The sequence below is a fragment of the Colius striatus genome, chromosome 10 (genome assembly GCF_028858725.1).
Source record: "Colius striatus isolate bColStr4 chromosome 10, bColStr4.1.hap1, whole genome shotgun sequence".
NCBI lineage: Eukaryota > Metazoa > Chordata > Aves > Coliiformes > Coliidae > Colius > Colius striatus.
Genome location: NC_084768.1, coordinates 24265633 through 24291470, shown reverse-complemented (window position 1 = coordinate 24291470; position 25838 = coordinate 24265633). Strand labels below are relative to the sequence as shown.

General features: G+C 38.8%; 1 protein-coding gene across 4 annotated transcripts in view; it reads right to left on the bottom strand.

Annotated features, from left to right (window-relative positions):
* The window catches only part of DAB1 (DAB adaptor protein 1), a 441779-nt gene that overhangs the window by 98464 nt on the left and 317477 nt on the right, over positions 1–25838 (bottom strand). For all 4 annotated transcript variants that reach the window (XM_062003688.1, XM_062003687.1, XM_062003690.1 and 1 more), the window contains one exon: positions 11610–11809. In XM_062003688.1, the coding sequence (XP_061859672.1) occupies positions 11610–11676 (67 nt within the window). In that variant the 5' untranslated portion in view covers positions 11677–11809. The remainder of the gene's footprint in view (positions 1–11609; positions 11810–25838) is intronic.

Sequence of the window (25838 nt, the reverse complement as noted above, 5' to 3'; positions counted from 1 at the left end):
ATAATCTTTTCAGTATATTGGCAGTTTATGCATTGAATAGAATATGAGGAATTACTGAAGGAATTACAGCAGAGAGTTTCCCAGATTTTCAAATATAAGGGATATATTTACTTTCTCTTTATTTGCTGAAATGACCATGTTCCCGAAAATGACTATGAGATAATTTAGAATGAATGAAGAAAGAAATTAACATAACATCCTAAATGTATTTGAACACAAGGAAGGTACACCACTTTCACAAGATCTGACCCCAGGATCCTTGTTGCTCTCAAACATCTCTACACTTAAAATAGATCATCTATGAGACTGACAATTAGCATTAAAGTGTGCTTTTGGACTGTTAGAATTCTTTTCAAGCTGTTTTTGAACCCCCAGGTTGGGTTTGTTTCATTGATATAAGTAGTCTAGCAGCCAGCAGGACTACCTACAGTTATGTGGTAGGGAAGGACTTGGCCTAAAGAGAAAGAAGATGAACTTGCATTATCTTGGATCTCATTAATGTATGCACACGCAGATCAGCAGCAATGTTCAGGGCTTTCCATATTTTTAGAGTCAGATAACCACTAATAAACCTCTTTTTAATATCATTAAGGACTGTTCATCCTTCCCTGTTCTAGCCGTGTAGCTGTGTTAAACATTAACTGACTTCTTCACAAATGCTGCCAATTCCATTCTTTTCTCATCACTTGTTCCTCTTAATAGTTCAGAAAGTGCTGCCAAATTAACCTCTTCTGAATATTGCTCTGACTGCACCCGTCTGAAGCCCTGCACTGACTTCCAGTCATTCAGACTATTCATTTTACACTTATTGTTCCCTTCTTCCAGCTAAAGCTTGCTCAAAAATAGGATCCACATTCAAATATTCAGGGTTTTCCTCTTCTGATATTCTCCAAAATGAAAAAGGATCTACAAAAGCAAATGGAAGAAAGGATAAATAAAATAGTGAGACACACAGATATGCCAAAGTGGCCTCCAGTAATCAACAGAGCTATGAGACTTCACCCAAAATCACAGGCCACAAGCAGTATGAGGGTCAAGCTCTTGTCCCATCCTTGTGAACGGGAGGGATCTCCAATTCCTCTCACATAAAGCCTCTCCTTCTGAAATGCTATCTTGCATCTGCTGATATTTCCTTAATGAAGTCTTAGTTGAAAATCATACCTAAGAAAAGTTCCTCTCAGCATACCTCCTTATTTTGTTGAAAGAATATTTTCTTCTCCCAGTTCCTTGCATGCCTTTCTGATATCATCTTTTGCAAAAGCTATTTATCAGTCTACCTTAAAATGAATCACATTCTGTCTATTGAAAAGCAAAACAAACAAAACAAACCCCCCTACCTGTTGCTAGACTTTTTTGAGGTATTTTGGTAAGAAATATATGTGAAAAGAATTTGTCTAAGATGCAAAGAATTCAGATCTTCCAGTGCTTCCATCAATCTCTGTATATGCAGAGATTTTGTATATACAAAAATGAAGCAGACTGTCAAGCAGAGAAAACAGCCCCAAATGCAGCACATTCCCTGACCACTGGCCTTCCATTCACTGAACAGGGCAAAGGTCTCCAGGAAATAGCAATGTGAGCTCAGCTCATTAAAAACTGAATGAAAATGTATATCTTAAAGGGATGTTAAATTAGGCTTACACAGGCAACTTTGGGTCTGTGCTTCCTTAGAATTTTAGTGCTTAACCTTATAGCCTCAACATTCCTTTAATGCAAATAAATGTAGAGATATAGAGGTAACACATTGCTTCAGTTCTAGTCTAACAAAATAGGCGAGACAGATGAAGAACTCTGTAGGTAGCTTTCATTTTGATCTCCAGTGTCTGTCTGGCACTGCCATCTTTTTGACATGCTTGCAAGACTTTTACTGAGCAGGTCTGATAACCATTATTTTTTAAGAAGCACTGAATTTTGTTAAAAACCTGTAATCTATAAACATATCTACACTAGCAAATAAACACTAAACACACATAGGTAACCATATCAAACTGAAGCCCTACCCCAGTACAGAGTATACCCAATTTTATTTGAATGTGTAATTTTCATACAGGCAACCCAAAGTATATTAAAAAAGATGAATTCATTCAGGTCCTGCTGATGTTTTTCCCTAGTTATCAGCATGCTAGTCCACATTATCCTGATGTGCAACTATTACCCTTATTACTTTGATGGCAATTTTCTATTTAAAAATGGAATTAATAGGTAATCTCAAAAGACTTACTATGTTTAATTTCATTTCACTCCCTGAATCATCCTTTTCACTGTACAATTTTTCTTCTAAATGAGAAAAATCAGAAGTGTAATTATAGATCACAGATTAGCTGTTCAAAATTTGCTAGAAGTTAAAATGAGGTAGACATTAAAAGTAAATTGACTCCAGAGAAAGCTGCTCCTCCCATCGTTTGTAAAAGAGGCTGCTATGAAACACTAATATTTATGAAGAGACGAGGCTAGAGCTTTGTGTGCTTTTGGACAACTTGTCATGGTTCTCCCAAAGCAGGATATCCTACCACCACTGAAAACACTGCCAGCCAGATCTCCCACCTTTCCCAGCTGAATTCACTAAGGTCAGTTATTGGTAAGGCAGGAAGATACAATGCTGTCCCAGCAATCATCCCCTTCACAGCTTGGACACATCAGGGAAGTGCACAGGCTTGTCTGTGCTACACAGCCACATCACAGCCTCCCAAAACACCGACTCACAACCCGGGAGCATGCACATGACTTGAAGTCCTCTTTCCCCTTAAGCTAACTCTGTATTCCTGGGCCAGGACTTCATTGTAGCCGTGTTCTCCATTGTGAGCCTACGTAAGAGCACTGGTGAACTTCAAGTGAGGTTGGCTGGCAGTTAGGAGGAGAGGTCTGAGCACCAGCCACTGAAGCAAGCAACTGAAATCCTGAGGGGCCCATAGGTTCAGGTGTCAGAAAAGAGAGGAGACTAATGTTGGGAAAGATAGCTTCTGGACAAACTGGATGTCTAACATCATCTATACAGAAAATTGTAGAGTGTGCTAGAAAATGTCTTTCCTTGCCCTGTAGCCCACAAAATTCAATTACCTCTACTGGAAGATCCTGAAAACATGATCATCTTAACACCTTCAGTTCCATACACATGGAGTTTTGTGTTGATGGAGCAACAGCTTTTCTTCCTTAACACAAGTATCACAAGCAGACACAAAGTCCAGAAAAACAATACACAATTTACACTTTTCACTTTAAACTTCATCTACTTGGAGCAAGGATGGGTGGTTTCACAACTCAGCAACCACTGATAATTTGCCTGACTTCTCCTATTTTTATTGCTCCTTTGCAGCAACGAGTAATGCTGTATCCAGGAAATGCAAGTGAAAGCTACTCTGTTCTTGTCAGAATAATAATGGATATTGTGTTGGCAACTGCTCTCCTGCACTGCACCAACAGCATAAATAAAAGGAATCAGGAAGAGCCAACAGTACCAGAGTAAATAAAGTGTGTAAACTCAGCTGCTTGCAAATAAGTGATACCCTCTATTGTTTGGTGTTCCAGCCTGGGCAACAAGAATGGGATAAATACTGCATGTGAATCAGAAGTGAGACAACTCCACTGATCATCTATGGAGAGAGGTTGTGGGGGACAGGCACCAACTGTTCAGGGAGGGTCAGAATAGAAGTATGGCTTTTAAGATGTTAAGAGTGTCTGCATACGTGGTTGTACAGACAGGAAAAGATTGAAAGACAATGCTCTCCAAATCTCAGATTACTTCAATGTTGGGATATTGGCTTTAACCTCACTATTGTCACTAGTAGATGTCAGAGAGCCTTAAAGCATTTGCTCCTTATGGCTTGTATTCGTGTACCGTTTCTATTCACAGAGGCTACACAGATTCAAGAGAAGACTTGCCTTCTTTCATAGTTTAGAAAATGAATCAACTTTGCAAATGCCTCACTACAGAGCACTAACTGTGAAACATGGTGCAGCTCCTCCTCGTGATGAGCCATTAACGTGTCCATGCAGCTGATGGATAGAGGTCTCTGCAGCCAGAGCTCTGGGCTAGCAGAGCACAAAGCAGTTCTGGTGTGAATGACATCTGAATGCAGAATAAGTTGCTCAAGACCAGAAAAGTTTCAGAAGGTGGTCCTTAATGATGGAGGTCTCCAGTGAATAGCTGATGAGTACCAGTACATTTATGCATTGAATTTACTTTCTAAATCTCTCTAAATTTCACAACAAACTCTGCTTTTCTAAGCAGCAACTGCTCTTAATACTATCAGGAAAACAATACTTTTGTCACTTAAAAAAAAAAAGACGACTTTACAGGATCACAGATGCATAAACCATCAGTCTACCATCACGTCATGATTTTAACATTATGGGCACCAGGAAGCCAGCAATAGAAACCATGATGGCAGGTGAAGAGAGAAGAGAAACTCTCAAGGCACACAATACAAGGATTACTCTTGGCAGCTGTGGTACAACTTTTTAACCACAGCTCTCAGGACACAGCTTTCCCACAATTTCACATGAGCCAGAACCCACTTACAGAAGCTGGTCTGACCCTGGCAATGTCTCCCCATTCATTACCCATCTCTGTCAAGGCTTCCTCCACAGCCACCCTCCAGACAGACACATCTTCTTTTGTATCCAAAACCTATCCTATGCAGGACTCTAGTATTCTATGTGCGTCTTTTGAGGCCTATTCCTGGGAGAGCAAAGGTACTAAAAAGTACTGATTTCTCCTTTCCTGCAAAACCAAAAGTATTCAATTGTATTTGGCACTGGTTACCAGTTTCCAAAAAATTTCCTCTTTCTTGCTTTTCACATCACAAGGGGTCTTGATTCTTTTTCATACTCAGTAGGCCTGATTAAAATCCATATATATACACACACATGTAAAGGTCTGATCATCTGGCATTTGCATTAGAATACACATTGAAAGCATTGGTTAAAAAAATAAATCAATTACGTGCATAATACATCAACTCATGATTTCACTATGAATTGACCTAATTTAGAACACTGAAGAAATTACTTTGCTTCTTACTCAGCCCTTTGTTTTCATACAAAAGATCCCCATAAACACATTAGTTAAAGGAACTAAATATATTATCTCATCTGCAAAACCAACCAACTGTAAAAGCAGAGAAATGCACTTTTTCCTCTCTACACTAACACTAGATATTATATATAACAATGTTTATTTTTAAATAATACAAAACATATGTAATTATGTCTGTGGACATGTTTATCTCTAAGAGGAATTAGTTTTCAAGAGCAATGTTATGCTAAAACACATTCATCCACCATGCTGCTGAACAACATAAATGAATTACATATGATATTACCTTTATTCTGGATGGCCAATCAAGTCAATATTGATTCTATAGCTAGAGCACATCAACTACAAAGATCACAGCCTTATCTTTTCTTTACTTTTGAGGACCACAGTCTATGTATGGGCCTGACATATTTATCACAGGGAGTCTGAGCCTATTACTTGGCCAAATTCACCATATATTTCTTTCAATATGCCATAAGGCATAAATGAAGGGCTTACAAACTCAGCCACGGTGTGTTTCAAAGTCTACCAATTTCCTGGGCAAGTTTTTCTTAACGGTAAGTGATCAGTCACTGTTCAAAAGGTCTATAATGTTAAAGATTAAGGACACAGTTATTTTTCAACTAATGATTTTGTGACTAATTTACTAAGATGCTTAGCTAAACTCTTCTGTTTCTGGCTGCTTCAACACACAAACCAAAACCTGCATGTTTCCTTTAACATTTATGTTGGTCCATACTTTTTTCTTCACCAGTTGACTAATGAAGGGACTGTGATATCATTACCGAGACACATTTGTTAGGGCACAAAATAAGCAGCAAGGCCCTCAGATTACCCATCGAGCTCTGCCTTGATTTGTGGTGCAGTCTTTGGAAAGCAACAGAGAGATCAGCACTGGCTTTTCATGCTATGATCTAACCAGGTCTGAAATCGATTTACATTTCCCCCATATATACACAGGTCAGGAAAGCTCATTATTTGCCATAAATTAAGTAAGATTATATAAGTTTTGAGGAATTTTCCCTGGTAATATGAATAAGTATACAGTGCAATAACGTGGATACTAATGCTAAGTGTTATCTGTTTCAGGGACAACTAAGGAGCAGTTTAATGCTTCCAAGGTTGCTGGGATCAAGCTATTCCAGATTTACTTGTCTTTGATTTCCCATCATCAAAATGGAAGCAGTTACCAATACAGTTGATACCTCTAACCTGTACTTTATAGTAACACTTTGATGTACTTTACTACTGTTTGCCAAATTTCCCATAATGTCAATGGAAAAGGCAAAATGTTTCAGAGAAGCAGAAGTGTTCAAATGCACATAATGCAACAAGCTGAACTGGATGCATAGGTGATCCTCTCTGCTAACAACCAACAGATTTCCTAATGCACAGTCAGCCTTAGAGCACAGTAACACCCACTGATATTTAATGACTGTTACACGAGTCAAATCCTCTGTGGAACATGCATTACATTAAATTCCTAATTACTAGTTTCAACTGAAATGCTTTGACGACTGTTAAAACATTGAGAAATGATAAAGTAACAGAAGCACTCAGGAAATGTTATTCTTAACACTCAACAGATTATTGATTCCTCTGCTGAGAAGCAGCAAAGTAACAAGAGCTCCAACCTTAACTTAGGCAGACACGTCTCTCAATTAAAAACAACAGCAAACATTTAAACTGCAACAAGAGACAACATCCATCATCCCTGAAGAATGCTTCAATTAACACAACCACGGACCCTCTTTGATTGAATGTGGTATTTAAAATAGAATTCATGAGCTCTCTAAATTATGATAGGTTATTGGATAACTCTTGTTAATTATAACTACACAATGTCAAAATTAATGATTTTCCCACCCTCTTTCAACTTGAGAATGAATTCATAACCTATATCAAGACTCAAAAGATGTGCAATTAATATTGTCAGGAGCCACTCCACAAAAGAGATTTGTTAAAGGCAGGCGTGTGGACACAATTAGTGTATCAATTAATGTTGCTGTTGCTTGATCTATAAATTATTGAAAAATTCATAACTACTGCAAGGAAAGAAAGCAAAGCCACTCCCCATCAGTCCTCACTGTGTCCCTCTTTCATTATGCTTTCAATCAAATTGGCATTCTCCTGGCTTCTGTGATTCTTAGTTATGCAATCAGAAAAATAAGTGAACCTACACCTATATCTAACAACTTGAAAAGCCTCACAACAGTGACAATGCTTTAATTGTTGTCAGTTGATCTTAATGTCTTAAAAGAGGTTAAATAATTTGTAACCAAAGCACTTGCTAATTTCAACTGAAGTTCCAATCTGGAAATGAACCTATGAGAACTGCATCGAGTTTCTGTGTATCAGCAAAACTGTAACTTCCATATCAACCAGAAACCTCCATCTCACTCTCAAATTTAGCAATGATTAGTCCAAAGATTAGATTCAAAAACTCAAAACAGGACTTGGATAGCATTAGGCACATATGATGAAAACTGAACAATGACAAAATGTATCCTTGTTTAAAGCTTGCCTATCCCCAAAGGCTTTTAAACTAACTAGGTATCTCCTGTTTGATCTTAGTACGACTACAGTTTTGCTTCTGGGGATGGAAAGGTTTTCCTTTAGATAGTTAGACAGACTCAGTCTCTCATTAGAGTTTCAAAGACCCGGGAAATAGACGTGACTCTGCCAGAGGCCCAATCCGATATATGTGTATGGTCCCAGAGCCACTGTGCTCCATTTGATTAGTAGTCAAGACAGTTAAAGTGGGACACTTAAGGTTTTCGCCATGCTGATCCCAAGAGGATCAAACTCAGATCTTCTACCACCAAGAAAATACTGCCCTCTGCTCTGCTGGTGTAGGCAGGGCAATTCCTCACCTGGCATTAAGCAGCTCCCCAAGTGGAGTCGGCTCACGCTTTCCCTCCTCAGGCACAGCTTCAGAACTTGCATATTCATTCAGTCAAAACAAAATGCCCAACTCATGGCTGTGAGAAGGCATCTAGCTCTGCTAGAGACGTGGTACATCACATCCTCTCTAAATTTCCCGTTCCTACTGGCTCATGGAGGCAATCCCCAGCTTGGCGGCCTGCCTACTGTGAAAGCTGTTTCCAGACACCACGTGCTTCCCACGCATCGTCCTGGAAACCTATAAAAGAAGGGAATTTCACCCATGGGGATCCTTAGCATCAAAGATCGCTATGTTGCTTGTCAACATGCCTCAGCTGCTCTTTGTATCTGCCTCCCATTTTTAAGTCCCTGTCATTTTGAAATTTGACTCAGGTCTGACTATAGGGATATAATGAGAAATGATTTTGAACGGGGAAAATAATTCAATAAAAAGCCTAATCTTCAAATAGAATAATTACAGAATTTAAGTGAAAATCCCTAGAAAAGTCTCCCGGCTTCCCCCAAGCAGATGTAGATCTGCATTCAAATTTCATAGTCTGGCTCACTTCTTTACTAACCTCCCATTTCACTTTTCCTGTTCAAGTTAATTTTGCAAGAAGGGATTTTCCAAGGCAGTTATCAGTATGGATTCAAACATCAAGGCAATACATTTCCCCCAGAGGTTTCTAAATCAATTTGAATTCCAATAGGCTCAAGTAAATGTTTTCAATCTGATTCAATAATCCATACCCACTTATAAAATGACTTTTCCCTCACGTATTACATGACAAACATGGTTTATGTTTCTAACAACTGCAGCTGATAAAAAAAAATTGTAATTTCCTATCCTGAATGGCACAAACACGTAATTTTTATCCACCTGTCAATGAACCAGGTGACATAAACAAATAAGGAAGTCTTTCAGAGCACTATTTGAATCATTAATTCTTGAAATGTTTCTTAAAGAGCACATGATTTTTGGAAACACACAAAAAAAAAAGTGAGAAATTTCACCAGAAAAGTCCAAGAATAGAGCTTTCTAAATCTCCTGAGATTTTTGCATTATTTCCTTTCAGGGAACAAGATGAAACTTCTTCACAGTGTCTCCTAAAAACTCAGCAAGTTAATTACACTATGGTTACTAGTAGGTATCAGCCAAAGGTGCCATGGAGTGGGGGATGGCAGAAATGTAACCTCCTCTAATAGCACATAGTGAATTTTTGCTGGTTTTGACTGGGTTAGAGCTGATTTTCTTCACAGTAGCTAATATAGGACCACATTTTGCACTTGCGAGATGTTTTTGTTATTGCTGAGCAAGGCTTACACAGAGCCAAGGTCTCTTTTGCCTCTAACCCCACCAGTGAGTGGGCTGGGGGTGCACAAGAAGTTGTGAGGGGACACAGATGAGACAGCTGAGCCCAAGTGACCCCAGAGATATCCCAGAGCATATGATATCATGCTCAGCACATGAACCTGGGGGAAGAAGGAGGAAGAGGGGGATCTTCAGAGCAATGGCATTTGTCTTCCCAAGTAACCATTATACATGGTGGACCCTGCTGTCCTGGGGATAGCTGAACACCTGGCTGTGATGGGGAGTGGTGAATGAATTCCTTGCTTTGCTTGCATGCATGGCTTTTGCTTTATCCAAACTTTACCCCAACTCATGAGTTTTCTTATTTTTACACTTCCAATTCTCTCTTTCATCCCGTAGAGGGGGAGTGAATGAGAGGCTGTGTGAGGCTTAGTTGCTGGCTGTGCTTAAACTGTGACATACATACAATTTAAAGACCAGTAAATGAGCACACCAAGTTTCATTACATGGGATTTGAATAGCAAACACTGACTGAATTGTATACCTTGTCTGTATAAAGCATTCACAGTACCACAAGGCCTTTGGATGGCTGGGTGTAATCAGGTGCACTCACACATACAATGCAGAACAAGATTAATTCTGGAGATGTGCTACTGCCATACACCGTCCCTTCCAATTCTTCAGATACTTGTACATGTTGCAAGGAGCTCTGATCGCTGCCAGAGAACACATTTTATACTTCTCAGCAGTAAAGGCAATTCTCAGAATTTCCATTTGGGGAATAGGATCAGATTTTGTGCTGAGAAGCAATTAGTTACTGTGATTTGTGACAGTGTTTTTAGAAGTTGGATGGTGAATATTTTATTAACATAAACATCAAGTCCCTAAGACAGTTGTTTGCTGTTTTGAAAGTTTCGCCTTCCAGCAGAAGAAATAAAATAGGAGACACATATCAAAAAAGACATTATCCATATTGCAAAGAACTGATATGTTTAAATTTTCTGCCTGTCCCAAAATGATCATACAACCAAACCATCTTTCCTTTCTTTACTTGCCTTGAACATCTCTCTGACAGCACATTCTCATTTACATCAAAATTCCCCTATTTTTACCTTTCCAAACTATAGTGTTTTGATCTTAAATGAATCATCTTTCCCTGTGAGTTTAGGCCTAGGGTAGTCATAAGGAATATAAACAAACACTTAAAATTGTTTTGTTTTGTTTTTTAAATGCTGATGTAAAGATTTCTGATACAAAAACTATAGCAAACACAAAGCTTTAATTACCAGTTTGGTAGAATTGCTGCAGTAAGAAATATAGCTGGCCAGAAGTTGAACAAGTTCTTTGTCTGCTAAGATGAGCAAAATTTGCAACACACACATGCATAGAGGAGCAAAAATGAGAACTCTTTTTGTCTTAAAAATTCCTCGGAAGTAAATGACTTAATTACACACTCACAAAAAGTACCAGAACAAACTGAAAAGCTCACATGAAAGTTCCAATCCTGCTGCCTCAAGTACTAAAACTATTAAGCTTGATTTTTTGTTTTACTTTTTTTAGTTAAGCAATTCACATTAAATCTCTTTTCTATCTGAATTTCATTACCTGTATAAGCTTTAATTAAGAAAACCCAAACAGACAGCTAAACAGAATAGAAATTACCACTGGAATTCAAGTTCATCAGTGCTTAACACCATGAACAATAAAAATACTAATAAAACTCTTTCAGTGCTCCTATTCATAAGCACCATATTCATATTGTTCCATTTCTCATGCTCATAAGTCCAAAGAGCTGCCCTATAATCTGTTGAAAAATTGTCAATACAAATATGAACTTATCCAACCATGCATTTATTCATAGCTTCTCCTTTGAGTCTTCCTCCTCCTTTTTATTTCCTTTACCAGATTACAATTAATCTCTCTGTAGATTGCTGCTGAGTTCTCTGTAACTTCAGTAAGATTCAGTCTCCAGTAACAGAAAGTACACTTAAGCTCCAGTTAGTTCAAAATAAAGTAGAAACAAAGCCTTTAGAAGAATTTTTATCAGAGATTTTTATCAGAGAACAAAAAGTTCTTTTGCTAAGAGTAATTTTTAAAATCACATTTCCATTTGCTACACAACTGCAACAGACATATTATAGTTCATTAATTACTACTCTATATGTTCTTTCTTCCTTTTAAATATATTTCAGTAGATATATTTTTAATGTCAGTTGTTAATTCTAATCCCATGTTCCTACACCAGACTTCCACTGGTAACAAATTTTACTTTCACTGAGTGGACAGGTAACAGAAGAATCACAGATGCATAAAAAGTAGCTGATGTAGGAGTTCATTAAAGTACAAAACAAATATGAATAAAGAAAAATGAGTCACTACCTTTCTTTTTGGAGTCTTTCTTTGTGCTGGTTTTAACAGCCACTTGAAGTTCTGTCTCAGTTGACATCCTATATCCTTAGTCCTCTTCACACAGATCCAGGGTCTCGGTCAGGCTCATTTAGAACGTCTCTCCAAGAGAATAATTCAGCCTTTCAGATACTATAACCCAAACAGTTCATCTCACTCACTCCTTTTGAATGCTGTTAAAGAAGGAAACAAAAAGCACACTGTCATTTTCTGAGTTGAAAACAAAAACTAACCAAACAAAAAAAAAAAAGCAAACCCAAAAAGGTAAACCATTGCAAGCTTACTGAGGAAGAAACATGTAAGTTCTCTGACCATAGAGTCAATTGTCCACAATTTTAGATGCTTAAATACAGTGAATTAGTCCTGTTTGAGATGTTTTGACGTTATCATCTGAGACGTCTTCACAGTCTAAAGACACCACAAAATGTGTACAGAGGACCTGTACTGCTGAACCAGCTGCTAGAGAACAAAGACTACAATCTGGGAACTAGCTGGAAATGTCACTGAAAGCAAAAACTTCTGCAAGGACTCAATTCTTAAATGCAACAATTCCAAGTAAAAAATATACTGCCAGATAGGAAGTTCAGATTTTTACACCTCAAATGCTCATTCAATGCTTTTTTTCTCCTACATGAACAAAGAGAAATGAAAAATGTATTCATTAGTCATACTGAGAACATCATACTTTGCTACTCCTCTTGCTTATGATAATGTTTCCAGTACAAAAGAACCTGCCTCCGTGCAAACAAAGCTGTAATTCTTAACACTCATCTAGTAATTTTTTTTGCAAAAGAACTCTGAAAATTCAGTTAATTAAAGCTACAGAATACAAATGAGATGGGGGGCAAAAAGATAACATTTAGGGAGCAAGCTACAGCTTCACGTAACGTGTTTGTTGGCGAGGTAAACGAATGCATCAGCTGTGAATCCACAGCAGTAACTGCAGAAACCTGCTGGAGTGATACAAGAGAGACAGGCTGCACGTAGGACTGGGGATGCACGTGCTGTGGAGGTAAAGAACACACAAAGAATCAACAACCAAACAAATAAACCATCATTCCCATTCTTACCGCTGGTCCTTCTTGCTTTGAAGGATGAGGCACCTACTTCAGCCAGTCTGTTGAGGGCAGAGGACTACACTGTCCCAAAGCCATTTATCATAATATTCCCTCACTAAATGCATCTTCTTATTGCCCTTTCTTTTTTGTGAAAAAGTTCTCATTATTAGCACAATTACAGTGAAGTCCATCTGGCCTGTCTGAACAGCTGCCCAGTTATTAAGTAAGCATTTAATAAAGAAATTAACCCAGCATATCAGCTGGTTGGCTGGCCAGAGATTAACTACAGTTATAGTTATTTACTAACATCACTTTCTCTGTCATTGCAGAAAGGAAAACACTGCAAACATTGAAATAATTTTGACAGTTTAAATCGCTTTTCACAGCAAGGGCTGTGAAGCCACGAGTATTTTCAAATCCAGGCTCTTTCAACATTTTAAAATGCTTCAGTAACATTACACTGCCATGCACCATCTGAAGTGATTTTATATTGCTGAAGTGTGTCAGGGGCTTTCTTTAATAAGCTCTTCAAATCTGTATGTGTATTACAGAATATTCAGAGATAGCTTTTCAAAATCTGCTGAACTGGTTTTGAAATACAATGTTCCCTGTTCCTCATCTGTGGAGGAAAAACAAAGCAACTTAGAAATCAAAGTTGCATAACTTGCTAAATACATCATCTTGGAACACCTGAATTGAACACCTGCTTAACTAAAAGCATTTGCAGTTAAGAAAAGTGCAGAAAAGGACAAAGCGAATGAAGGTTGATCACAGAGAGAAAAGGAATAGGATAACAGCCCCAAAACTGACAATTTCAAAACCTGAAATACTCTTTGTCCAGGTCCATGAAGATGGCATCTCCAGGACAGGGAGATGCCTCTCCTCCAAACACAGTCATGGTGGGCACCACATGCAGTGACCACTGGGCCCCAGCACAGATCAAGGCACTTGCTATGCTGCCAGGGAACCCCTTCATCCCACCCTCAGCAGAGTTGCTTTTAATTTACGCTTGAAATTCCCCCAGCAAACAGGGAGAAAAGCACTGCAGAGAACAGATGTCCCTCGCAACCCCCATCTCCTTCCCCTCCCCCCCACACAACCCAATTTAATAATATTTAGTTCTACAGCACAGTAGGGATGCATCAGTCTTTACAGCTCAATTGCACTTACTTAAAGCATCTCAAGTCACAGTTGGATTGACAATTTATTTTTCTAGAATTTGGATTTATATTCACCCTACAGGTTAACTGAATAACTTTACAAGAATCACTAACACAAACCACTTAATGAAAGGAAAATATTTACAACAGGTCCATTTAGACAAGAAACAAACTAAAACCCAAACAAAAACAGAAAGAAAAAATCCTGGAAATAAATATAAAATACTCCCAGGGTTAAGAGTTCAGTAGGTTTTAATGTTTTAGGAGACTGTTGTGGGTACAAAGCATCAAGAGTGTCAACTCATGTTGTCAGCCACTTTCAACAGGACAGCTGAAAGAGTAGCATCTGAATGGCACTGAATATTTTAAAACAATAACATGGGTGCTATCTCATTTGAAACTCTCCAGAAAAGATATATCCCCTCGAGGCCAATCCACAGAGCCCTATTTTTTACAATCAATGCATATCTATTTTTGGACAGGTTCACGTGTTGATTTAAGTACAGGCCTTTATGGGTAAGCTACATTAGTAAACTTTCATATACTGTCCATATTTCAGCTGGTTATTACCCAGATGAGAATGGCAGTCAATCTGTTCTTCACTGCAACAGCTTTTATTGTCTCCTCCAATCTAGGTCACCGTTGCTAAACACTACAGTCTTCCAACTGTGGGAAGTACTGCAGCACGTGTTTTATCAATGAGGTGCTATTTTCTTTGACCAGTTCTGCCACATTTCTCTCCTGCTCTAAAGATAAAATTTTGTTAGCTGCACTGGAAAAAACAAATAATAAAATCCATCATCTTTCTCATATCCCCTGTAATGATCTGGTTGTGTGTCTTGTTCCTGTTCCAGCTATTACAATGCTATGTGTGTGCCTCAGCTTTTCCTAAAGAGGATTCAGAGCTCTTCGTTTTAACACAATACTGACACTTTCTGTTCCCTCATTAAGTGGCTACAGCAGGAACACAATCAGTGCATTCTGGAATTAACTGGATTTTAATTCCAAGAGAAGTCTTAAGCCTGCATTGTGTGTTACTCCTACGCTGGCATAAAACCTAAAGCCTTAGTGAAGAAATCTCTTTGTAAATTCACTTTGCAGTTAGGATTAACACAGTTTGGACCTTTTCTGCACAAGGAAATTGGTCACATGCTCTACCCACCTCCCCCACACATTTGTCAAACAACAGTTTCTGTCAAATCATTTGTCTTTTCAAGCACGCTTGAGCGAGCTCATGAAGGGGTTATTAGGTGACTTCCCCTGGCCCAAGTTATGAAGGAGGGTCAGACAAGATGATCATAATACTGCCCCTCTGGCTTTAAAATACATGAATTTATTAATTTTCTGCAGGGCTTCAAAACTTAAGAAGTTCCCTCCCCTGAAACCAGTTTCCATCTGCTTATGTAAAGGAAAAGCAGTCTTAGAAAGGATTTGTAACTAAGTCCTGGCTTTCTCTAGGTATTTAACTTCTCCATAGCCACAAAGTGGGATTTGACAAGAGGATGGTACCTCTCAAACCCTAGTTTGACAACAGAAACCATGCTACCATTCTCAACTCTTGCTTTTATACCTCTGAAGTCTTGCAATTCACTTCCTTTTCTCCAAATAACCATTGTAAGGGAACTGGGATGCCTGTGATTTTGCAAGTGTTAGACAAACCCCATATATATATTAAAAGGGAAACATGTGATGTTATTTTTGAAATGCTGTAATCCTGGAAAACTGAAAACACAATGACTATATGAAACATTTCTATCCAGGAAGAAAAATGTTACTCATCAATTTCTCATCTGATCACAAAACCTAACAAGAGAACTTCAGTGGGACCATGCATGAACAGACAGTGGAAAAACCCATCCTTGCCACCAGTGCCCTTTGTCCCCACCAGAAAGAGAAGGTCATGAAGACCTGTGGAATCCTGCTCACACTGTTTCCTACTACTCAGCTCATTTCCCTAACGGTCAGGTCTTGCAAATATCCTAGGGGAAGCTACTGAGTACCAGAATATTAATCTTTTACAGGAGGCACTACACTGATTCCAAACTGAAATCAAAGGAACCAGCCCGAAACTCACCAAAAATTACCAGTTAATAAGGCCGTAAGTAAGAACTAAACGAGGAAGATAAGGTGAATGAGAGAGCTTAAGATACTACCAGGAGAAAACAAGGAGGAAGAGAAGAGCAAACAGGGGAAATAATTTCGATCTGTACTTTATTAAAGCAAATTCTGTATCAGCAAAATCTAAGTCAGCTCATGCATTGACATTCTGGCTAGTCTGCAAAAGAAAACCATCTCTGATAGACTGTCACATGTGCCCAGTCCCTACTCTCTAGTTTTGTCATTTACCCACAGAACATTATAACAAACCAGCTCCAGTGACTCTAGTGATTCAAATGACTCTTTCTCATGGGCATCAGAAGTCAATCACTGTTTTTTTCACCTGCAGTTTCTTTAGTGGTATTATTATGCTTTATTATGCTGTCTTTACTATGTCTGTAGTGAGATACCAGAATACTTCCCAGTTAACCCTTTAAAATTCTTACATCAGAAAACTACTTAGTACTCAAGCCATAACAGTTTCCCTTTGTATATACAGTTGCTATGTGTTTAACTGTAGTTACAAAATACTTAAGTCCTGAAAACAAGTAGCTCTTTTTAAGAAAGGATCTACATGTAACTAAAGCCAATGACACAGTTTATTAAATTTACTGTGGTTTACAATATGCTTCATTATTCTATCTCGAGGGCATCTTTCAGGCATGCTATCCAGTTCCTCAGATGGTGTAAATAGCACCAATGAAGCTGATTTACCACTAAAAGAACATCTTGCCAAAACACTGACCTATAAAATATTTCAAAAGTAAGATGTTTATTAGTATTCTAATGACAGCAGGAATAATTACCAAAACTCCTCCTGGAAATCATTCCATGTGGTGGTGAATACTGTACTCCACCTCACCAATTATTCACTGAATTCTCTACTCATAGAAAAAGCTGACTGGATTAAAAAGATGCTTTTCACAGGAATGAATGTATTTCATCAACATTTTAAATGGCAAATTACTAAACATTTCATTTTAATATTACAGTTTCTATTTTCTATTATGGTGGACAGCATCCTGGAAAAAAAGGCAAAACCAGAAGACTTTGACTTTGCTCTAATAGAGTTTTTTGAATATTCAAAAGTAACCCATTTTGCATTCAGGAAAAACTACATGATGGTTCATCATTTATCTGAGGAAGGTTATTCAAACACTTCAGAAACACTGCCAGATTTGAACCAGCCACTAAAGACCAACAAATATGGTTTTTTTCTTCAATGCTTTCAACATGAAATCTATCCTCTCAAAACAATTTCTATAAAGACAGTGTACAACCTTTTAAACAACACAGCACTCAGAACCAAGGACTTGCTGCTCTCCCGTGTTCTGCAATGCTGCTGACCAGAGCCAGTGCTGAGGAATTCCAGTGTGGCTGTGGTTGCTCCAATTGGTCTCAGCCTGATTTCCAATAATGAAGTACCTGCTTCAGCTCTGTGAAATTACACTTAACATCCCTTCCATAGGTTTTTTGCTAACACCTACCTCTTCTCTGAGCTAGGTGTATACCTGGGAGCATTAACACACAAGGTGAGAAGGCATTGCTTTCAGGAGTCTTGCACAACTAGAAGGGACAGAATCAATCCCCAGATTTATTGCTTCAGAAAATTAAAGGTTGCAAATAAAAATGGAATCATTGAAAATTAAGAAAAACAGTCATGACAGTACTGTAAGCCTTCAGTTCCATAACAAAGCATGCAAGTCTGCTGGACAAGTGCAGCCTTGAATGCAACCAGTTCTGGAAAAGTCTAGATACAAACAGACTTGTCAGCACATTCCCATCAGACCCCAGGAAGGCAGTGATACACAGGCGTCTGTTTGCTTCTCTTCTGCCTGCATATCAAGGAATGTGACTGTAGCCTCAGAAGCTACACACGAGTAACAAAACCCCTGTGTGCTAGGGGTATAGATACAACCCACATTCTTCCTTTGAACAGTTTTCTACTCTGAGATGCAAAACTGCACTCAGTGTTATTTGTGAGCTTTTGTAGGTAAAGAGAACACTAACATTGAATGGAACACGGTTAAGAACTTCACATCACTCCTCTGACACTGAGAGCTGCTGTGTTCCCAGGTAACATAGGAAGTCATGCAGATGAGAGATTCCCTGTGCTCAGTGAAGCTGAATTACCTAAAATGCTTTTCCTATATGAATTGTGCTATGCCAAGACTTTCCTGTACCCGGTTTACTACATTGCTGACCCTCAAGCAGAAAAGGAAAAAGGATTTCGGATAACGCTGTGTAAGAACAAACAAGAAACAAAACTCACAGCTGCCACAAATAATGCCCAGGCACAGGCTGCCTGCAATCTGAGTTCCACCAGGCAGAAAACTGCCTTACCTCCATTAAAGTCAATAAAGTCACACCAGCACAAAATCAATAGCGTTACATTTGACTTATATTGGCGTAACTCCATTGATTTTAATGGAGTTGGAGTTACACCAATTTTATGCTGGTGTATCTGCATTAGTGTCAGTGAAGTTATGCCAGCGTGACTGATGTAAACAACACCAGACCAACCAACCCCTATATGTCTACAATTCAATGTCATTAACTCTAAAGCCACGAGAAAATGCAAATCTGTACGTTACCAAAGCAGGGTCTTTGCAATTTATTTTTGCAAAGCAGAAGAACGGGTCTTTTGCAATCCTCTCCACACCAAAGAAACAGAGTGAAGACTGAGAAGGGAAAAAGGACAAAGTACACAGTTGGGATCACAGTATTCTGTAATTAGAGCTGTTAAATGATTACTAAAGCACGGCGGTGCAATCATCACGCTGAAGGAAAGGGAGCAGCCCGGAGCATCACCAGGGAGAAGGTAAAAGCAATGTCAGAGACACCATGCTTTATATATAAATGCAAATTGTCACAATCAGAATCTGTGCCTTCTAACTGAAGAAAAGGTTATGGAATTAAATGTCCCACATCCTGGACAGCTCAGCACGTTTTTAAGTGGAACGGTAAGTTGAAGGCAACTTATTTATGTCCTGTCCTTTATAGAAATATCTTAATTCAGCTCTTTCATTTTTAATTTCAACATGACTTTCTTAATACTGCAAGTGAGACTGTACCGGGACTCATCCTTTCATTCACTTGAAATTAAACATAGCACAACACCTACACAAGATCCAACTTAAGATATACTTTGAAACTCGAAGTAGAACTTGAAATGATGCTTTTATCCTAGTCTTCTGAACAGATGTGAATTTTGAACTAAGTTTTTCAGGTCCCTTTGAGATTTACAGAGTCACAAGGGTTAACCTATACATCATGCCCTTCAATATTCTGAATGCTTCCCGACACTAGAGCAAAGCAAACTTTCCTAACGTCAACAACAACAACAAATCCAGTGCCAGGATCTTTATTCACTGCCATTCTTCAACACTAAGCCCTTGTTCCCTGACAGTTAAGTATTAGGAGAACTAATCAGAGGACTTCACCTTGCTGTAAACGGACTTTTGATTCATTACACTAAACCCAAGCAGCAGACATCTACCAAAGTTCATTGACTAGCAGAGCAAAAGGGAAAAAGCAAAAAGCTTCCTGGGACCGTGAGCATGGATTTACAAATGCAAGCAAAAATTATTTTCACATTGTTTTTCTGCAGTCCAAAAACATCAACACTTTAAGTAGTCAGGTAAAAGAGTTTTAGCTACAGAAATACCTTTGACAATTCCATTTAAACATTCTTGTCTTCAAACCAGCGACATCACTCGCAAAGGTAATCCCACAGGAATGCTAAGATGAACAGCAGGTAGACTTCTCAACACCACCACCCAGAAGTATTTGAGAATGGCTGCTAGATTTTACTGGAGAAATTTCAAGTCATAAATAATTTTCTTGAATTCACTTATCTGTTCTCATCTCATTTGTAAACACGGTGCCTCGCATCTGATTACGTTGTACGCTGCTCCACCAGTGCCTCTGCTGCGTAGCAGTAAGAACGTTCACCACTTTAAAAGGGCAGAAGCAGGTCTACCAAGAAGTCAGGCTCTACACAGTTTCTGTTCATGGGTAAGACTCAGCAGTGTTTCTACATAATAAAAGGCAGCACTCTTCCCAAACCTAGAAAATATGCTCTAGGGGGAAAAAAAACACCCAACAATCTAACCCTTGAAACTGTGTGGACCAGGTATTATTTTTTGTATTACAGCTCCATACAGAGAGATGCATCCACACAGGAAAACATACTGATCTCCTCTCTGTTATCACCATGCAACTGGAGAGGTTACATCACTACATCATGCACTGACAGAATCAAAGCCTAAGCAACCAGGTTAAAGATCCTGGGAAAGGAAAAAAAGTGAAGACAATGCCAAGCTAAAGCGTTATGAAAAGAAATAAGATGGTTTTGCTTATTCAGATGAGGAACTGTTAAGCAGTTAAATGAGTACACAGGCCTGCACAAGTGCTAACGCACCACAAAACCATGCTTATTTTCTAAACGTTTTTTTTTCAAGTCACCCATGTAGCATGCAGTGAGGAACCATTCACCTTCTACTGTCATGCTACAGTTTATTCTCTCTTGGAAGCAATTACAGGACAAATGCCAAGCTACAGAAGGTATTTTTCCAGCAGCAGCATCTGGCTTCTTGGCAGACTCCTCAGGCAATTTTATTGGAAGCTTTAGAGATGCTATTGGGTCAGTCCTAGTTATATTGCTCATGAGCTGTCTGGCAGTTTCTTCTTCCTAGATGTCATAATCCTTCTGATTTACCTTGAAGGAATTAGCACACTTTTATCTATTTCAAAAGCAGTTGGCCTGCAAGGCATTTAGGGGCTATCTACAGAGACATAGTAAAAGTCACTGGTCTAAATCTGTGTATCTTTGAGCCAGGAGCATTTCGGCATCCATTGCCTAATGCATCATCAAGAAAACAAGTAAGCCATGCAAAAACTGTATGAGTGGTAAATTAAATGCATTGCTGATGATTAAAGAAAAAAAAATGACACATGAAAATTAACTAGTAAAAAAGTAAGTAAATAAAAACAGGGTAATCTGGGGCAACAGCAAATCTGTGCCTTTATTTAATATGAACTGCTCTCATATAGCGAAGACAGTAGTGTGCTGTATCCTGGAGTAAGGGACAGTGCAGATGAAGTCAAGGAATGCCTCTGGCAGACAGCAAGCATAAATTGAAATACACGAGGATCTGCTAAGTCAATGGAAGGAAAATAATTTCTGAGAATCTGCTTTTTGCAACTCCTCCGCTAAATACAGTGCCTCCGAGGACAAGAAAGGCATGTGGAAGTAAAGACAGTCTATGTCCTTTGCTCTCCCTCCTGCCTGTCCCTTCCCCCTCTCCAACCCCAGCAGCTAGGATCTGCATTATTCTGCAGCTGTGATCATGATTAATCCTCATCCAGAAGGATGAAAGACAGGATGCTGTTTTTACCCTCCCTCTTTGCATACCAACAAAATCAAGTCCACAAGGAAAAGGCTTTATGTCAGTTTAGAGCAGTTCTCTAGAGTTAATGCAGAGAAAGGGGACAGAATGCTGTAGATAGAACATTTATAGTCCCTAACACAGGTGGGATCTTCCTTTTTTAAAAGACTTCTGTGCAATTACTTACAATAAAGATGCTCCTTATTTAAAAAAATAAAAAACCCCAGAAATAAACAAACCCAGATGTATTCATTGCTACCTGCATCTTGTATTCTTCCTTTTTATTTCTTTCAAGAGTTTTCAGAGAGGTTAGAGTAAGAAATTCCCATAAAATCCTGCACCAGGTTATTTTTCTAGGAAAAAATAAATCCTAATGCCCAAAGGTAAATATTACTGGTACAAGAAATGTACTTTATAATTTAATAAAGGGTTATGGATCTTGGATTTTCAGTAACAGGAGTACACTTAGCAACATAAAAGAAGACTGACAGCACTAAGAAAGATGCACAAATCCAGGTCAAACAAAAAGCCAAAAGGAGCTCTGTCATCAGCAGAGTGCAACTAAATCCAACCAGACACAGAATTCAGACTTGGCTAATGTGAATTGACTAACATAATTCCATTTTATGCAGGGCAAAACATATTCTGATAACAGCCCAGTGGTGCTCACAAGTTAGGTATCATTAGGGTCAGATGAACCATTAAATGAACTAATCTGAATATTATCCATATCAAAGATTTGTAGTATCCACAAACTTAGAATCATAGAATGGTAGGGATTGGAAGGGACCTTTAGAGATCACCTAGTCCAATCCCCCTGCAGAAGCAGGGTCATCTAGAACAGGTCACATAGAAATATGTCCAGATGGGTCTTGAAGACCTCCAAGGAAGGAGACTCCACACCCTCCCTGGGCAGCCTGTGCCACTGCTCTGTCATCCTCATGGAGAAATAGTTTTTTTCTCATGTTTAAATGGAACTTTTTGTGTTCCAGCTTCATCTCATTACCCCTTGTCCTGTTGCTAGCTACTATAGAAAAAAGGGTTGTCCCAACCTCCTGACACCCACCATTTAGATATTTGTAAATGTTAATAAGATCTCCCCTCAATCTCCTCTTCTCCAGACTAAACAGCCCCAGTTCCTGCAGCCTTTCCTCATATGAAAGATGTTCTATATCCTTCATCTCAGTGGCCCTGTGCTGGACTCTCTCCAGAAGTCCTCTGTCCCTCTTGAGTTGAGGAGCCCAGAATTGGACACAGTACTCCAGATGAGGCCTCACCAGGGTAGAGGGGGGAGAACAACCTCCTAGTTGCACCCCTGCATGCCCTGGCAATGTTCTTATACTCTTCCCAAGAAGCCAGCCCCTGTTTCCACCTCTCATAGATGGCTGCTTTCTGCCTGAGTTGTCCCAGCAGATCCTTGCTCATCCATGGAGGCCTCCTACCTCCTTTTCCTCTTTTCTTGCATGTTGGGACACACTGATCCTGGGCTTGGAGGAAGTGGTGCTTGAAGACTGACAAGCTCTCCTGGGCACTTCTACCTTCTAGAATTCTCAGATTTAAACCATGTATTCTCTCTCATTACTTCATAGGTCTTTTGGATATCCCTATTCATTACTTAACATTTCTGCAGAATCACAGCATGCATTGACAATACAGCTTGGGTTTTAAAGTGCTGTGCAATGGCACACACTGAAGATCAATTACTTAGGCTCTAGTACACAAAGAGAAGTTACTGGCACACTAGAAACCAAGTCATATTTTAGAGATGTAGCACAGATTCCCTTGTTTAAAAACTTGCTTCTGCAAAGTACTAAGCAATCTCAATTATCAGGTGAGCATCTGAACACACGTTGAAGACTAAACTTCCAGTGATGCCCTAGATTTCACTCCTTACACAAATGAGATGACAGTTGCACTCACGGGGAAACAGAGGGTTTCCTGGATATAACAAAGATCTAAGATATTTGTACAATCAAAGACAGTTTATAAAGTCTGAAAAAGGTAAGAAAAGAGTTGATAGAGCAACCAAAAACAAGCATCAAATTAGTGTGCTTCATTACAGCAAAGAAAATCAATTAAAAATGTGTGTAAAATGTTGATCTACTTTGTACACTGCTCTCCTGAAACACCTGGCACACTTAAAACAATGTACATTATATTCAGGGATAACATAACCTAATCTGAAATAAAGACTCTGCTACAATGAGAAATGGTTGTTTAGCCAGCCAAAAAGGTGAAGAATACCTAATCCAATTAAAATGAGAGGGAATTTAAGAATGCAGAATTTAATTGCTCCACTTGGAATGTAGCCAGGACCATTGGGTTAAGCATCCACACTCTTATGGAATGGCCATGGGAACTCAAATGACTACCAGTGGTCAGGCCCTTGGCTCCTTTGAGTAGGCCATCCTTGGCACTTGCCCTCTAGCTCAGCCCCAGAGAAGAAAAGCAGCTCCCGAATTAGTGTATCCAGCAGCACCTGGGGAGCTTCCTCACGATGCCCTATATTAGGCAGGCCTGGCCTTGCCCAGTTTAAGAAATCAGCCAAGCTCTCAATACAGAAGGGTGAGACTGTAGATGGTGTCCAATTAAAGCCATTCAGATAAACAACCCTTCAATGAGGTTATTGTCTATGTGTCACTAACATTTTGGTTTGTTTTGAGCATTTTTTCAGCTCCGCAGTCTAAATAGCAGGCAGCAATAATATGAGTTTTGGAAGAAGTGTGATGTTTGTGTTACCCACTCAAGTTAATTAATAAAGACAATGACAGAACTACAAAAATCAGAGATGATTAAGAACTTGAAGACCATCCTACCCATTTCTCTGCCAAGGAGGATTTGTTCTTAACAGCACAGTCTCCTGTTCTTCATCAAACAATTTTAAATCACACCAGCAGTAAGAGTCACATCTCCTTCCTTCATACATTCAGACTGATTAGGAGGAAGAGGCAAGACCCAGGAACTGAGATCCTACCAATTTCATATCATTTTTCCGAGTTAACTGCTAGGAGATTATCTTGAGCAATTACTCTCGTTTCTTACTGCACACACGTTCCAAATACCTGTAATCCTCACAGAGCTCAGCTCTATCAGTGTTGAACCAATCTATCCCCTTCAGGTAAGATCTAATGGTAAAAACCACATACGACTGGGTTTATAACCCAAACTATTACAGTCTCCATTATTAAATATTGCTTATTATTTTGTACTTACAAAGTCAGGGAGATGTGATTTTATTACTTGCAAATCATTCTTACATTAGTCTTACGCCGTTATAACTTCACTCTGGTTTTCCAGATAAGCCTTTTGCTTTCTGCATATTTAAATAGTAACTCTAATTATCCCTACTTGATTGCCCTCCTCTTGCAAAGCCTTTCCACAGTATCATCTGCAGCAAATTCCTCACCCTGCATAGATTTTAAAAAGCCCGAGATATATCACGTTCTTCAGTTTTAATAAGAGCATAGAGGAATTTCTCTTTTTTGCTGGGTTCCATCTTCAGATACACTTATTCCAAAAACACAGCAGGAAGGACAAGATTACTATTACATCAGAAATAGTAACAGTACACAACAGTGCCTAGCAATAAAGTCAATTAAATAAAAACAAGCCAAAACTAACAAATACTGATGATACGATATCAGATCAGCAAAGAAAAGTTTGGTTCATTGTCTAAAAATATTGCTGCTTCTGGAAACTATGCTTATAAGAGCTTTCTGGATTTCTTTCCTACCACAGTCACAGAAAACACTTCATATTTTTCATGTGTAGGTACAGAGAAGCCACATGTAGCTACATAGCAGTTACAAATCATGATATTTAATGCATTAACTCAGTTAATCTATTCAAAGAAATGCACATTAGAGTAACTTAAAACACAACAATCCATTTTGAGTCAAAACCAACATTCTCCTTACAGAACTTGATTAGGTTTTTGATCATTTTGTAGAGATTTTGCTACTTTGGTTACTGGCATTGTATTTTGGTTTAATTGCAATGGTGTTTGGTACCCATACATTGTTAAAGCTGTCTGGCATTTCTCATTATGAATTAATTTTTTTTAGCTCCTTATAACTTTACCAAACCAAAGTGTACCTACTGGAGCTGATGTTTTGCATGCCATACAGAAAAAGCAATGATACATACTGTTCAATTCTCTAGCTGCCCTGATGCACGAGATCTTCCCTTCTTCCTCTTTGCTCACCAAGCAGTGGCCACCTTTCTCCTGCAATCCTGATTTCAATCCTCCAACACAGATCTTTTGTACTAAGACTTTATGTGGAAAGATAGTCATGATATGACTGCACACACAACCTTGCATTCAGTTATCTTCCATCTGGTCAATGTTAAATTTAGCATTTCATTACTGATGTGCTTGGCTCTGTAATTGTAATTTACATTTTTATGCATGTGTGTAGTAACACACAGAAAAAAGAGGCAACACAGGTGTACCACAACCATATTGCAGTGTCTTCTTGAATTCAGCTTGCAAGCTGC